This window comes from Corvus kubaryi, unplaced genomic scaffold (genome assembly GCF_017639235.1).
Source record: "Corvus kubaryi isolate FWS band 111438036 unplaced genomic scaffold, C.kubaryi_AGA036_p1.0 136, whole genome shotgun sequence".
In the NCBI taxonomy this organism is placed as follows: domain Eukaryota; kingdom Metazoa; phylum Chordata; class Aves; order Passeriformes; family Corvidae; genus Corvus; species Corvus kubaryi.
In genome coordinates this window covers 8,928,601-8,939,570 of record NW_024580670.1, presented here as the reverse complement: position 1 = coordinate 8,939,570, position 10,970 = coordinate 8,928,601, and the positions used below count along the sequence as shown (strand labels likewise).

Here is a 10,970-nt window from a genome sequence, read left to right as displayed (position 1 = left end):
GTGCCTGTGTCCGATGTGTGTGCGTCCCCTAGCCTGCTCCTGCCTCCTCCCGCCTGCCTCGGCCGGCCCGCTCCCCCGCTCCAGCCGGGATCCGCCCCGCGCTTTCCGCGCAGCCCCGAGCGCTGCGCCTGCCGCCCAGTTCGGAGGGGCCGGGAGGGACCGGGACGGGGACGGGGACGGGGACCGGACTGGGAACGGGAACGGGAAGGGGAACCGGTGGGTCAGGACGGGACGGGACGGGACGGGACCGGCGGGCACCTGCCGAGCGCCCCCTTTGCGCCCCTTTCTGTCCCGTCTCGCCCCGTCGCGCCCCGCGATGCGGAGCTCGGCGAAGTGGAACCCCGCCGCCCTCCTGCTGTTGCCGCTGCTGGCCGGTGAGTCCGCGCCCCCCGCCGCAGCGGGGCCGGTGGGCGCCAGGGTCCGGCCCGGCCCCGCCGCCCTGTTTCCGGGCGGCCGCGGAAGGGGCCCCGGGCGCGGCGGGGGGAGCCTCAGCCCCGGGCCCCCCCGCGCCCCGCAGCGCCCTCAGCCACCCGCCGCTTCGCAGGGATGGGGGTGGCCCTGGCCCCCGATTCCCCCCAGGGTTGTGCCCGCGGCAGCTGCTACCCGGCCACCGGGGACTTGCTGGTGGGCCGAGCAGCCCGCCTAAGTGCCACCTCCACCTGCGGGCTGCGCCGGCCTCAGCCCTATTGCATCGTCAGCCACCTCCAGGTGAGTGGGACGGGGCCCGGGAGGACTGGACGAGGAATGGGGGGCACGGGACAGGGTTGGGGACACACATCATTGAGCCTCCCAACTCGCAGGAGGAGAAAAAGTGCTTCATCTGCGACTCGCGGCGGCCCTACGATGCCCGCACCAACACCAACAGCCACCGCATCGAGAACGTGGTCACCAGCTTTGCCCCCCGCCCCAAGAAAGCCTGGTGGCAGTCAGAGAACGGTGAGTAGTGGGTGGGGGTGGTGGAGCATCCTGTCCTGTCCCGGGGGGCTCTCCTTCCCTTCCTCCCACACTGAGGAAGTGTGACTCAGCCTGTGGCCGCGGCCGCACCCCTGGACCACTGCCGACTGGGGGGGACAAGCCCCCGGGACCTGTGAGTGGGTGCTTCCACTTGTCACACTTGTCATCCCCAGGTGTGGAGCACGTCAGCATCCAGCTGGACCTGGAGGCTGAGTTCCACTTCACCCACCTCATCATGACCTTCAAGGTGGGTCCCAGCGTGTGGGTACTCAGGCTGGGATGGGACAGGATGGAACATGCCCTCTGGGACTGTGAGGCTGGCCCCCATCCCACCTGAGTGTCTTGCAGACCTTCCGTCCTGCGGCCATGCTGGTGGAGCGCTCGGCCGACTTTGGACACACCTGGAAGGTGTATCGCTACTTCGCCTACGACTGCGCTGCCTCTTTTCCCCATGTCCCCCATGGGCCCCCACGCCGCATTGATGACATTGTCTGCGAGTCCCGCTACTCTGACATCGAGCCCTCCACTGAGGGGGAGGTGAGGCCCTAGTAGCATCCCAGGAGGGTCAGGGGACCCCCTGCACTGCTCTCATCACCTTACTGTCCCTCCCAGGTCATCTACCGCGTGCTGGACCCTGCCATCCCCATCCGGGACCCCTACAGCCCTGCCATCCAAAGTGAGTTGCCAGCCATGTGGGCTCCTGCTTGGCTGCTCTATTTTGGGCGTAGCTATTTTGGCTGCTCTCTCCCTGCTCTGGGCCCTACACTGGGGTCAGGACCCGATCCAGCCTGTGGGGTGTTGGGCCCCTCCTGCACCCTGCCCTGTGAGAGCAGCTAAAGGTCAGGCTGCATTGGGTTAAATGGAGGGGGACGGCTGTGCTACGACTGAGCCCAGCACCAGCTGTGGTTTGAGATGGGGAGTCAGGCTGGGCACAGGACACAGTGGGTTAATCACCCAAGGCTAAATTTAGACAGGGAGCAGGAGGGGAGGAATCTGCAGGGCAGGGCTGCTGGGAAGCTGCAGTTCTGGGGAAGCCATCCTGTCCTCCTAGGGCCCTCAGGCTGCGCCCACCAGGCACAGCCATCTCCTGGGCACAGCCCCCAATGGTGAGTGCCCTAAGACATCTAAAGGTGCTGTGCCAAGGGTGTTGTTCTGCCCTGGGGGGGTCTCAGCCTGCCTCTGCTGTCGGGGTGCAGAGCCCAGCCCATACACAGCCAGACTTCGCACAGCCACGTGTGTGGGAGCTGAACCCTCACACCTACGTATATCCCAGCCTGGCCACGTGCAACCACATGTCTGTGAGCCAAACCATGCACGGCCCTGGGCCAATACTGTATGATACAGAAAACCACAACAGCCCAGCCTGATAGCGTGCAGCACTGCATGGATGCCCCATGCCGTGCACAGCCCGTCCCAGCCATGCCCAGCAGAGCAGAGCCGTGCCCAGCTCCTCTGAACCACGCACAGAGCCTCCTATGCCATGCACAGCCCAGCCCAGCTGTGCCCAGCAGGGGTGAGCTGTGCCTAGACGTGCCCAGGCACCCTATGCCAACATGGGTCTCTCCCTGCCCTAGACCTGTTGCGTGTCACCAACCTGCGTGTGAACCTCACCAAGCTGCACACGCTGGGGGACAACCTGCTGGACTCACGGCGGGAGATCCGGGAGAAGTACTACTACGCGCTCTATGAGCTGGTGATGCGCGGGAACTGCTTCTGCTACGGGCACGCTTCTGAGTGTGCCCCGCTCAGCGGGGCCCCTGCCACCAGCGATGGCATGGTAGGGTGAGCCAGGCCTGTGTGCCCTGCTGGAGCTGGGTAGCTGTGCCACCTAGTCCCACAGCTCCTCACCGTGGCATCCTGGCAGGTGCACGGGCGCTGTGTCTGCAAACACCACACCCAGGGGCTGAACTGCGAGCGCTGCGAGGACTTCTACCAAGACCTGCCCTGGCGCCCGGCCGAGGGCTCCAGCACCAACGCCTGTCGCCGTGAGTGCCCCTGCTGGCACTGGCTCCTGGCACAGTGATCCCGGTGCCAGAGCTGTCAGGCTGTGCTGTGCCAGGGGTTTTGGGGTGCTGCACAGTGGGATGTGGTTTGGTGGTGAGTGGCATCATGCAGACTGGCTGGGGGTGTTTGGGGTGCTGCAGGCTGTACTTTGGGGAGGTTTGGGGTTGTGGTGCTGCATATCAGAGTAAGGAGAGTCCAGGCAGAGGAGGTTTGGCACTGGGGGTGCTGCCTGCCAGGTGTGAGCTGTGGTGCCGCATGCCATGCCCTGGTGCTGTCCCTGCAGGCTGTGACTGCAATGAGCACTCGCGGCGGTGCCACTTTGACATGGCTGTGTTCCTGGCCACGGGGAACACCAGTGGGGCTGTGTGTGATGGCTGCCAGCACAACACCATGGGCCGTCGCTGTCACCTCTGCAAGCCCTTCTACTACAAGGACCCCACCAAGGACCTGCGGGACCCCGCGGTGTGCCGAGGTCAGTGTGGGATGGGCTGTGCAGGGTGGTGCTTTGGTGGTCACGGTGCTGACCCTGCCTGTGATCCCAGCCTGCGACTGCGACCCCGAGGGTTCTCTGGATGGTGGGCTGTGCGACAGTGCTGATGACCCAGCCAGGGGCCTGATTGCGGGGCAGTGCCGCTGCAAGGAGCACGTGGCTGGACCCCGCTGTGACCGCTGCAAACCTGGCTTCTTCGGCCTCAGCACCAACAACCCACAGGGCTGCCGGCGTAGGTACCGGGGTGGCACCTACTGGGGTCAGGCATGTTGTTTGGCATTGCTGGAAGCTGCTGGCTCTCCGTGCAGGGTGCCAATGTGACCCCCGTGGCACGGTGGCTGATGGCAGCCGATGTGACCCTGTCAGTGGAGAGTGCTTCTGCAAGCGACTGGTGACCGGGCGCAGCTGCAACCAGTGCCTGGTGAGTGGGCTGTGCCAGGGTCCATGCACAGTGCTCAGGACTATAGCACACAGACAGCTGCTCTCTAACACCCTTGCCCTCTGCAGCCTGAGCACTGGGGACTGAGCCACGACCTCCCGGGCTGCCGGCCCTGTGACTGCGATGTGGGAGGTGCTCGCAACAACCTGTGAGTCTTTTGTGGGGATGCAGAGGGCAAGGGGCACCCCTGCTGGCATCAGGGCTGATGGTGCTGCTGGGGTACCAGGTGTGCCATGGGGACAGGGCAGTGCCAGTGCCGCAGCCATGTGATAGGACGACAGTGTGAACAGGTGGAGCCTGGTTTCTACCACATCAACCTGGATCATTACACCTATGAGGCAGAGGATGCACGGCTGCATCAGGTAAGGAATAAAGGTGTCCCTGGGGAGCACATCAGGCAGAGTGGAGCGGTGGTCCCCAAACCAGCAGGCAGTGGTCTGCCTCCCTACCCAGGGCAGAGCAGTGCCTGCTGGCCAAGGCAATTTTTGTGGTCCCATCTCACAACACCTGCTTGCACCAGGGCTCGGTGGTGGAGCGTGAGCCCCCCACAGACCGTCCAGCTTCCTGGACAGGGACAGGCTTTGCCCGTATGTTGGAAGGCGGCTGGGTGGAGTTTCATGTCAGTGATGTGCCTTTCTCTACCGAGTATGATGTGGTCATCCGCTATGAGCCCCAGGTGAGCACCAGATGGTGAAGCCAGCAGTGTGATGGATCGCCAGATTGGGAGGTAGTGGTGGGGAGTTCCAGATGGTGAGGCTTTTTGACACTGCCCCTTCTCTGCCATCAGCACCCAGAGGCCTGGCAGGAGGTGGGGCTGAAGGTGCTGCGCCCCAGCCCTGTCTCCGCTAGCAGCCCTTGTGGAAACACCATCCCTGCCGATGACCAGCTCTCCACCAGCCTCCCCTCCGGTGCCAGGTAAGCACCTCAGTACGGTTAGGCTTTGCTGGGGCTCACTGGAGGCACATGGCTGCCCTTGCTCTGCTTTGCCCCCATCCAGGTATGTGGTGCTGTCCCAGCCCATCTGTCTGGAGCAGGGTATCTCCTACACCCTCCGCCTGGAGCTGGGCTGTGCTGCTGCTCGGCAGGATCCCACTGCCAGTGTGCTCATCGATTCGGTGAGGGGCAGATGGGCAGTGGGATGGGGGCAGCAACCCTTCAGGGGGATAGGATGCAGCCATAGGGAGAGAGGGACATGACACCCCACTGACTTCGCCCTGTAGCTGGTGCTCCTGCCCCGTTACTCCTCACTGGAGATGTTCATTGCGGGCGACCCCAGCTCCATGGAGCGCCGGGAGACCTTTGAGCGGTACCACTGTGCCCAGCCCTTCCACACTGCAGGGCCCTCGCCCGTGGCCGAGCCCTGCTCCAGCCTCCTGCACAGCCTCTCAGCCTTCCTGCATGACGGGGCGCTGCGTGAGTACCCGCACCCTGTCCTGCACCCTGTCCCACAGCAGCTGATACTGACCCCGCTCTCTGCCTGCAGCCTGCCTCTGTGATCCCCAAGGCTCGCTCAGCGCTGAGTGTCAGCCCCAGGGCGGGCAGTGCCAGTGCAAACCCAATGTCATGGGACGGCGCTGTCACTGCTGTTCCCCGGGAACCTTCGGCTTTGGGCCTGGCGGGTGCCGACGTGAGTGCCAGTGGGAGAGGAGCCTGGGCACCCCAGGGCTGGGGGCGTGGGGAAGGGGTGCTGTCTACAGCTCAGGGGCAGACGCTGTGGGTGCTGTGCTTTCCAGCATGCCAGTGCAGCCGTGAGGGTTCAGTGAGCACCATCTGCGACAGCACCACAGGGCAGTGCCCCTGTCGTGAGGGCACCCATGGCCCACGCTGTGACCGCTGCCAGCCTGGCCACTGGGGTTTCCCTGTCTGCCGGCCCTGCCAGTGCAACGGGCATGCTGAGAATTGCGACCCTCGGACAGGCAGCTGCCTGCGCTGCCGTGACCACACAGATGGTGAAAGGTGCCAGAGGTAGGTGGGGTATGTGCCCAAACTGGGGCAGGATGCTGCCAGCAGCCCCGGCTGCTGCTGACCTCCTGCCCGCAGGTGCGCAGCCGGACACTTTGGGAACCCAGCGCTGGGCTCCGGGCAGCACTGCCGGCCCTGCCCCTGTCCTGAGGGGCCCAGCACCCCCCGCCACTTTGCTGCCTCCTGCTACCAAGACAGCCGCTCCCAACAGGTCGTCTGCCACTGCAGCCCTGGGTACACAGGTGGGTACCTGCCACAGCACACTTGGTGCCCTCCGGGGTGCTCTGTCCCTGGGCACTGCCCAGCACTCTGTGTCAGCAGGTTCTCGCTGTGATGAGTGTGCCCCTGGCTACTATGGGGACCCTCTGCAGGGTGGGCGCTGCCTGCCCTGCCAGTGCCACGATAACATCGATGTGACGGACCCAGAGGCGTGCGACCGGCGCACAGGGCAGTGCCTGCGTTGCCTCTACAACACAGCAGGGCCCCACTGTGCTGAGTGCCAACCCGGCTTCTATGGAGATGCCACACGACACAGCTGCAGGCGTGAGTACCCGCTGCCATGCCGAGACAGACTTGTCTCCAGGGCCCAACATGCCCTTGGGGACCATGTGCACCCATGGCTGCCCCTGCTTGTACACAGTGCTGTGGAGTCCCTGCAGCCCTGCCCTGGAACAAGGTTGTCTCCTCTGCCCAGGCCCAGCACTGTGGCCCAGTCCCTGTCCCCATGTCCAACTTACTCCATCCCATCTACATCCTATTCTCATGCCCATTCCTGTCCCCATTGCCATCCCATCCCCACTGCCGTCTATCTGTCCCCATCCTGTCCTTATTCCTGATCCTGGTCCCATCTCCATCCCATCCCCACCAGTGGTCCTCATGCTGCTCCCATTCCACCTCCATCCAGTCCCAACCCCATCCTTGCCCAATCTCTGTCTCCATCCTGCCTCCACCCTAATCCATCATCATCCCACCCCTGCTCTGTCCCCATCAGAACTTCCATCCTATCTCCGTCCCAGTCTCATCCCCATCCCTGTCCTCATTCTCTCATCTCTATCTCTGCTCAGTGTCTCTTGGTTCCAGGTTGCTCCTGCAACCCCCTGGGCACTGACCCCAGCACCTGTGGGCCGCAGCAGTGCCACTGTGACAGGCACAGCGGGCAGTGCCACTGCCTGCCCCATGTGGAGGGCCAGAGCTGTGACCGCTGCAGCCCCAACTTCTGGAACCTGGCCAGTGGGCAGGGCTGCCAGCCTTGCGCCTGCCACCCTCAGCACTCCCTGACACCCACCTGCAACCAGGTGAGACACGACAGGGACAGGGGTTGGGGGCATGCGATGGGGCTGGAGGTGTGCTGCAGCAGTGCCAGCCTTGGCCATGCCATGTCTGTCAGTTCACAGGGCAGTGCTCCTGCCGGCCAGGCTTTGGGGGCCGGACATGCACCGACTGCCAGGAGCACCACTGGGGTGACCCACGGCAGCAGTGCCGAGGTGAGAGCTGGTGCCAGCAGGGGGACCACAGTGGGCCCCATGGTGCCCTGACACTGTTCTCCCTGCAGCCTGCGACTGTGACCCCCGTGGTATAGCCAGTGCCCAGTGCCACCGCAGCAGCGGCCACTGTGACTGCCGGCCTGGCATCTCTGGAGTCCGCTGTGACCAGTGTGCCCGGGGCTTTGCTGGTACCTTCCCTGCCTGCCAGCCCTGCCACCCCTGCTTCGGGGACTGGGACCGTGTGGTGCAGGATCTGGCCACCCGCACCCGAGCACTGGCACAGCGGGCCAGCCTCCTGCAGCACACCGGGGCTGCTGGCGCCTTTGAGGGCACCTTCCGACGACTGGAGGAGAACCTGGCTACTGTACGTGATGTGGTGGCCACCCGCAACGCCACTGCTGCTACCGCTGCCCACTTGACACACGCCATGGAGGGGCTGCGGTGAGCACCTGGCACAGGGCATGGCTCCCGGGGTAGCCCTGGGGGCAGCTTTTCACCCGCTTCCCTTGCAGGCGGCAGATCGAGGAGGCAACTGAGAGGCTGACACGGGTGGAAGGGGAACTGACAGCTGCTCAGGATGCCAATTTCAATGCCAGCCATGTGCTGAACACTGTGGACCGAGGCGCCCGTGCCCTCAACCACAGCCTGCAGTACTTGGAACAGCAGCTGCATGCCCTCAAGACCTCCAATTTCCTTGGTGAGCCATACCACAGAGCCAGGCCAGGGTGGTCAGGCCACGGCCAGGGATCTGACAGTGTCCCTGCCCCACCCCAGGTGCCTATGACAGTATTCGCCAGTCCTATGGGGAGTCGCGGGAGGCCGAGCACCAGGCAGACTCCTCCACCCGTGCCGTGCCCAGCCCTGTCAGCATCTCGGCAGCCACCCGTCACCGCACTGAGCAGCTCCTGGCCAGCCAGCGGGATGACTTCAATCGCCACAATGCGGCCAGCCGGCGGGCACTGATGGACCTGGCAGCAAGGGCACAGGCACTGAGCCTGCACCCGCTCAACGAGAAGGTGGGACCTAGGGAAGGGACTGGGGGAGTGGTACCCAGGGCTGCCCTGATCCCATGCTGCCTTGATCCCATGCTGCCTTGCAGGTCTGTGGTGCAGCGGGTGATGTGCCCTGTGCTGAGAGCCCTTGTGGGGGTGCCGGGTGCCGGGATGAGAATGGGGGACGACGTTGTGGCGGTCTGAGCTGTGGTGGAGCCGTGTCCAAGGCTGACAGTGCCCTGGACCGGGCACGCCATGCCCAAGAGGAGCTGCGTCAGGCTGCCAGCGACATGGCCCAGCTCTCCCACAAGGTTTGTGGCACATGGGTGCTGGTGCAATCTGGTGGCACAGCCACACTCTGCAGCCCTTGGAGCTGGCACCGAGGGTCTCTGCCCATGCTCAGGTGGCAGAGGCCAAGGGGAAGGCAGATGAGGCCCGGTTGCGAGCGCAGGCAGCCCTGGACAAGGCGAACCAGACCAGGGCGCGTGTGGAGAGCTCCAACAAGGAGCTGAGGGAGCTAATCAGCAATGTCAAGGCCTTCCTGAGCCGTGAGTGCTGGCATGCCGGGAGGGCTGGCCATCCCTGCCCAGCGCTTTGTGGCTCTGCACCTGCACCACACTGCACTGACCCTGCCCTGTGCCGCACTGCATTGTCCCAACACTGCATGTGGGCTCTGCCACCCCTTCCCCATGCTGCATTGCATGGTCCCTGCCCTGCCTCAACCATCCCGTGCCCTCCAGCCATCTCTGGCCTCCGTGCCCTGTCCCATGTTCCACTCTGCCTTTTGGTCTGCCTGCTCCTTCCACCTTGGCATGCCGGAGGGGACACAATGACTGCTTCTACCTGCAGAGGAGGGGGCTGATCCTGAGAGCATCGAGGTGGTAGCCAGCCGGGTACTGGAGCTGTCACTTCCCGCTTCACCGGCCCAGATCCACCGCCTGGCCGAGGAGATCAAGACACGGGTGCGCAGCCTGGCCAGTGTGGATGCCATCCTGGAGCAGACGGCTGGTGATGTGCATCAGGCTGGGCAGCTGCTGCAGGATGCCCAGCGGGCCAGGTGAGCCCAGGGACATGAAGATGCAATCCCTCCAGGGACCCCCAGCCCAGGCTGTGCTGAAGCCTTGCCGTGTGGCCGCAGGTCACGTGCAGAGGGAGTGCGGGGCACAGCTGAGGCAGTGCGGCAGGCACTGGAGGAGGCGTGGCGAGCCCAGGGCATGGCTGAGCAGGCACTGCAGCAAGCTGCCGGTGACATCCAGCACAGCGAGAGAGCCCTTAGCATGGTAAGAGCCCCATCCCTTATGACCATGGGACCCCATCCCCACCATGCAGTCAGCGTGACCACACCAAACCCCCATGCCACCGATCCCCAGATGCAGACCCAGACAGGAAGTGCAGAGCAGCAGCTGGCGGGTGCCATGGAGCAGATTGGGCTCCTGGACAGGCAGACTGATGCCCTTAAGGTGAAACGTGCCAACAACAGCCTGGCAGCCACACGTGCCCAGGAGGCAGCCAGCACTGCGCGGGACCGAGCCAGCGAGGCCAAGCAGGTGGGTGACCAGGCGGCACCAGTGTGGCAGCAGGGGTCCCCAGAGGATCCCGCTGACCAGCCCCGCTGCCCAGCAGGTGCTGGAGGGGCCACTTCGGGACCGGTACCGGACAGCACAAGAGCTGGTGGAGCACCGGGCGCAGGGCGCGCAGCAGGCGGGCAGCCGGGCACAGCAGTTGCGGGAGGAGGCCGCAGGGCTGCTGCAGGACGCCCAGGACAAGCTGCAGCGGCTGCGAGGTGAGACCAGGGGGGCATGCTGGGGTGGTGGTGGGGGCAGTGGTGGGGACCAGGCTGACTCATGTTCCCCCGTCCCTGCAGTGCTGGAGGAGGAGTACGAGCGGAACGAGCGGGTGCTGGACGCCAAAGCAGCCCAGCTGGGCGGGCTGGAGGCCAGAATGAGGGAGGTGCTGGCCACCATCAACCAGCAGGTCCAAATCTACAACACCTGCCAGTGATCGCCCGGAGGGGCCTGGACCCCCCTGGAGCACCCAGCCTCCTGCCGCCCAGCCTCCACCTGCCCCCGCAGCGCTGGGTGGGTCGGGGGCTGCAGGGTACCCCCGTGTGAATAAAGTTACAGAGCAAGACCGCCTCGCCACCGCCCCGTGCCGTGGGCGCGTCTGCCCCGGGGGCCCACAGCGGCTTCCCCCAGGATGGGAGCTGGCCGCCTCCGGGTGTGGGCCACAGCGGGGCTTGGGGTCGGGCGGTGGGGCCGGGAATCAGCAGCGGGGCTCGGGGGCACAGCACACGCGGGACTCCCACGGATCAAACCCGGGTCCCCCACAGGACAGACCGGGAACCCCCGCGGACAGGACCGGGACACCCACACCGCCCCCGCTCCCGTTGCTGCGGGAACGCGCCGGCACCACCCCCGTTCCCGTGTCACGTGGCACCCCCTCCGTGTCACGTGGGCGCGCCCGGCGGCTCCCGGAAGTGCGTCACGGGCTCGGGCCTGTCTCCGTTGTCGGCCCGTTCGGAACTTCGGCGCGGCACAAACAGACCGGAGCGGCGGGCGGGGCCGTGAGTGCGGGGAGGGCCGGACCGGCCGGGCCGGGGCGGCGGCGGGGCCCGGGGACGGCGAGCGGCGCCTGGGCCAGCGCGG

General features: G+C 65.5%; 1 protein-coding gene across 1 annotated transcript; it reads left to right on the top strand.

Moving 5' to 3' along the window:
* Positions 1-13: 13 nt before the first annotated feature.
* LAMB2 (laminin subunit beta 2) lies at positions 14-10,455 on the top strand. The gene is made up of 33 exons (XM_042015834.1): positions 14-374; positions 545-708; positions 801-936; positions 1,128-1,201; positions 1,303-1,491; positions 1,567-1,630; positions 2,529-2,731; positions 2,819-2,939; positions 3,242-3,430; positions 3,501-3,680; positions 3,757-3,869; positions 3,956-4,035; positions 4,114-4,249; positions 4,408-4,563; positions 4,675-4,802; positions 4,885-5,002; positions 5,108-5,300; positions 5,371-5,514; positions 5,621-5,852; positions 5,928-6,091; positions 6,171-6,392; positions 6,930-7,144; positions 7,237-7,333; positions 7,402-7,774; positions 7,846-8,030; positions 8,108-8,349; positions 8,433-8,636; positions 8,729-8,873; positions 9,175-9,382; positions 9,464-9,605; positions 9,696-9,872; positions 9,949-10,108; positions 10,190-10,455. The coding sequence occupies exons 1-33, from the start codon at positions 14-16 to the stop codon at positions 10,324-10,326; spliced, it is 5,652 nt and encodes a 1,883-aa protein (XP_041871768.1). The 3' UTR covers positions 10,327-10,455.
* The last annotated feature ends 515 nt before the right edge of the window (positions 10,456-10,970 follow it).

Bases quoted from the DNA above. Each gene is read 5' to 3' on its own strand.
- LAMB2 (XM_042015834.1), top strand. From the start codon at position 14: ATGTGTGTGCGTCCCCTAGCCTGCTCCTGCCTCCTCCCGCCTGCCTCG. The intron at 937-1,127 runs GTGAGTAGTGGG...TGTCATCCCCAG, and splicing joins CTGGTGGCAGTCAGAGAACG to GTGTGGAGCACGTCAGCATC. The intron at 10,109-10,189 runs GTGAGACCAGGG...CCGTCCCTGCAG, and splicing joins CAAGCTGCAGCGGCTGCGAG to TGCTGGAGGAGGAGTACGAG.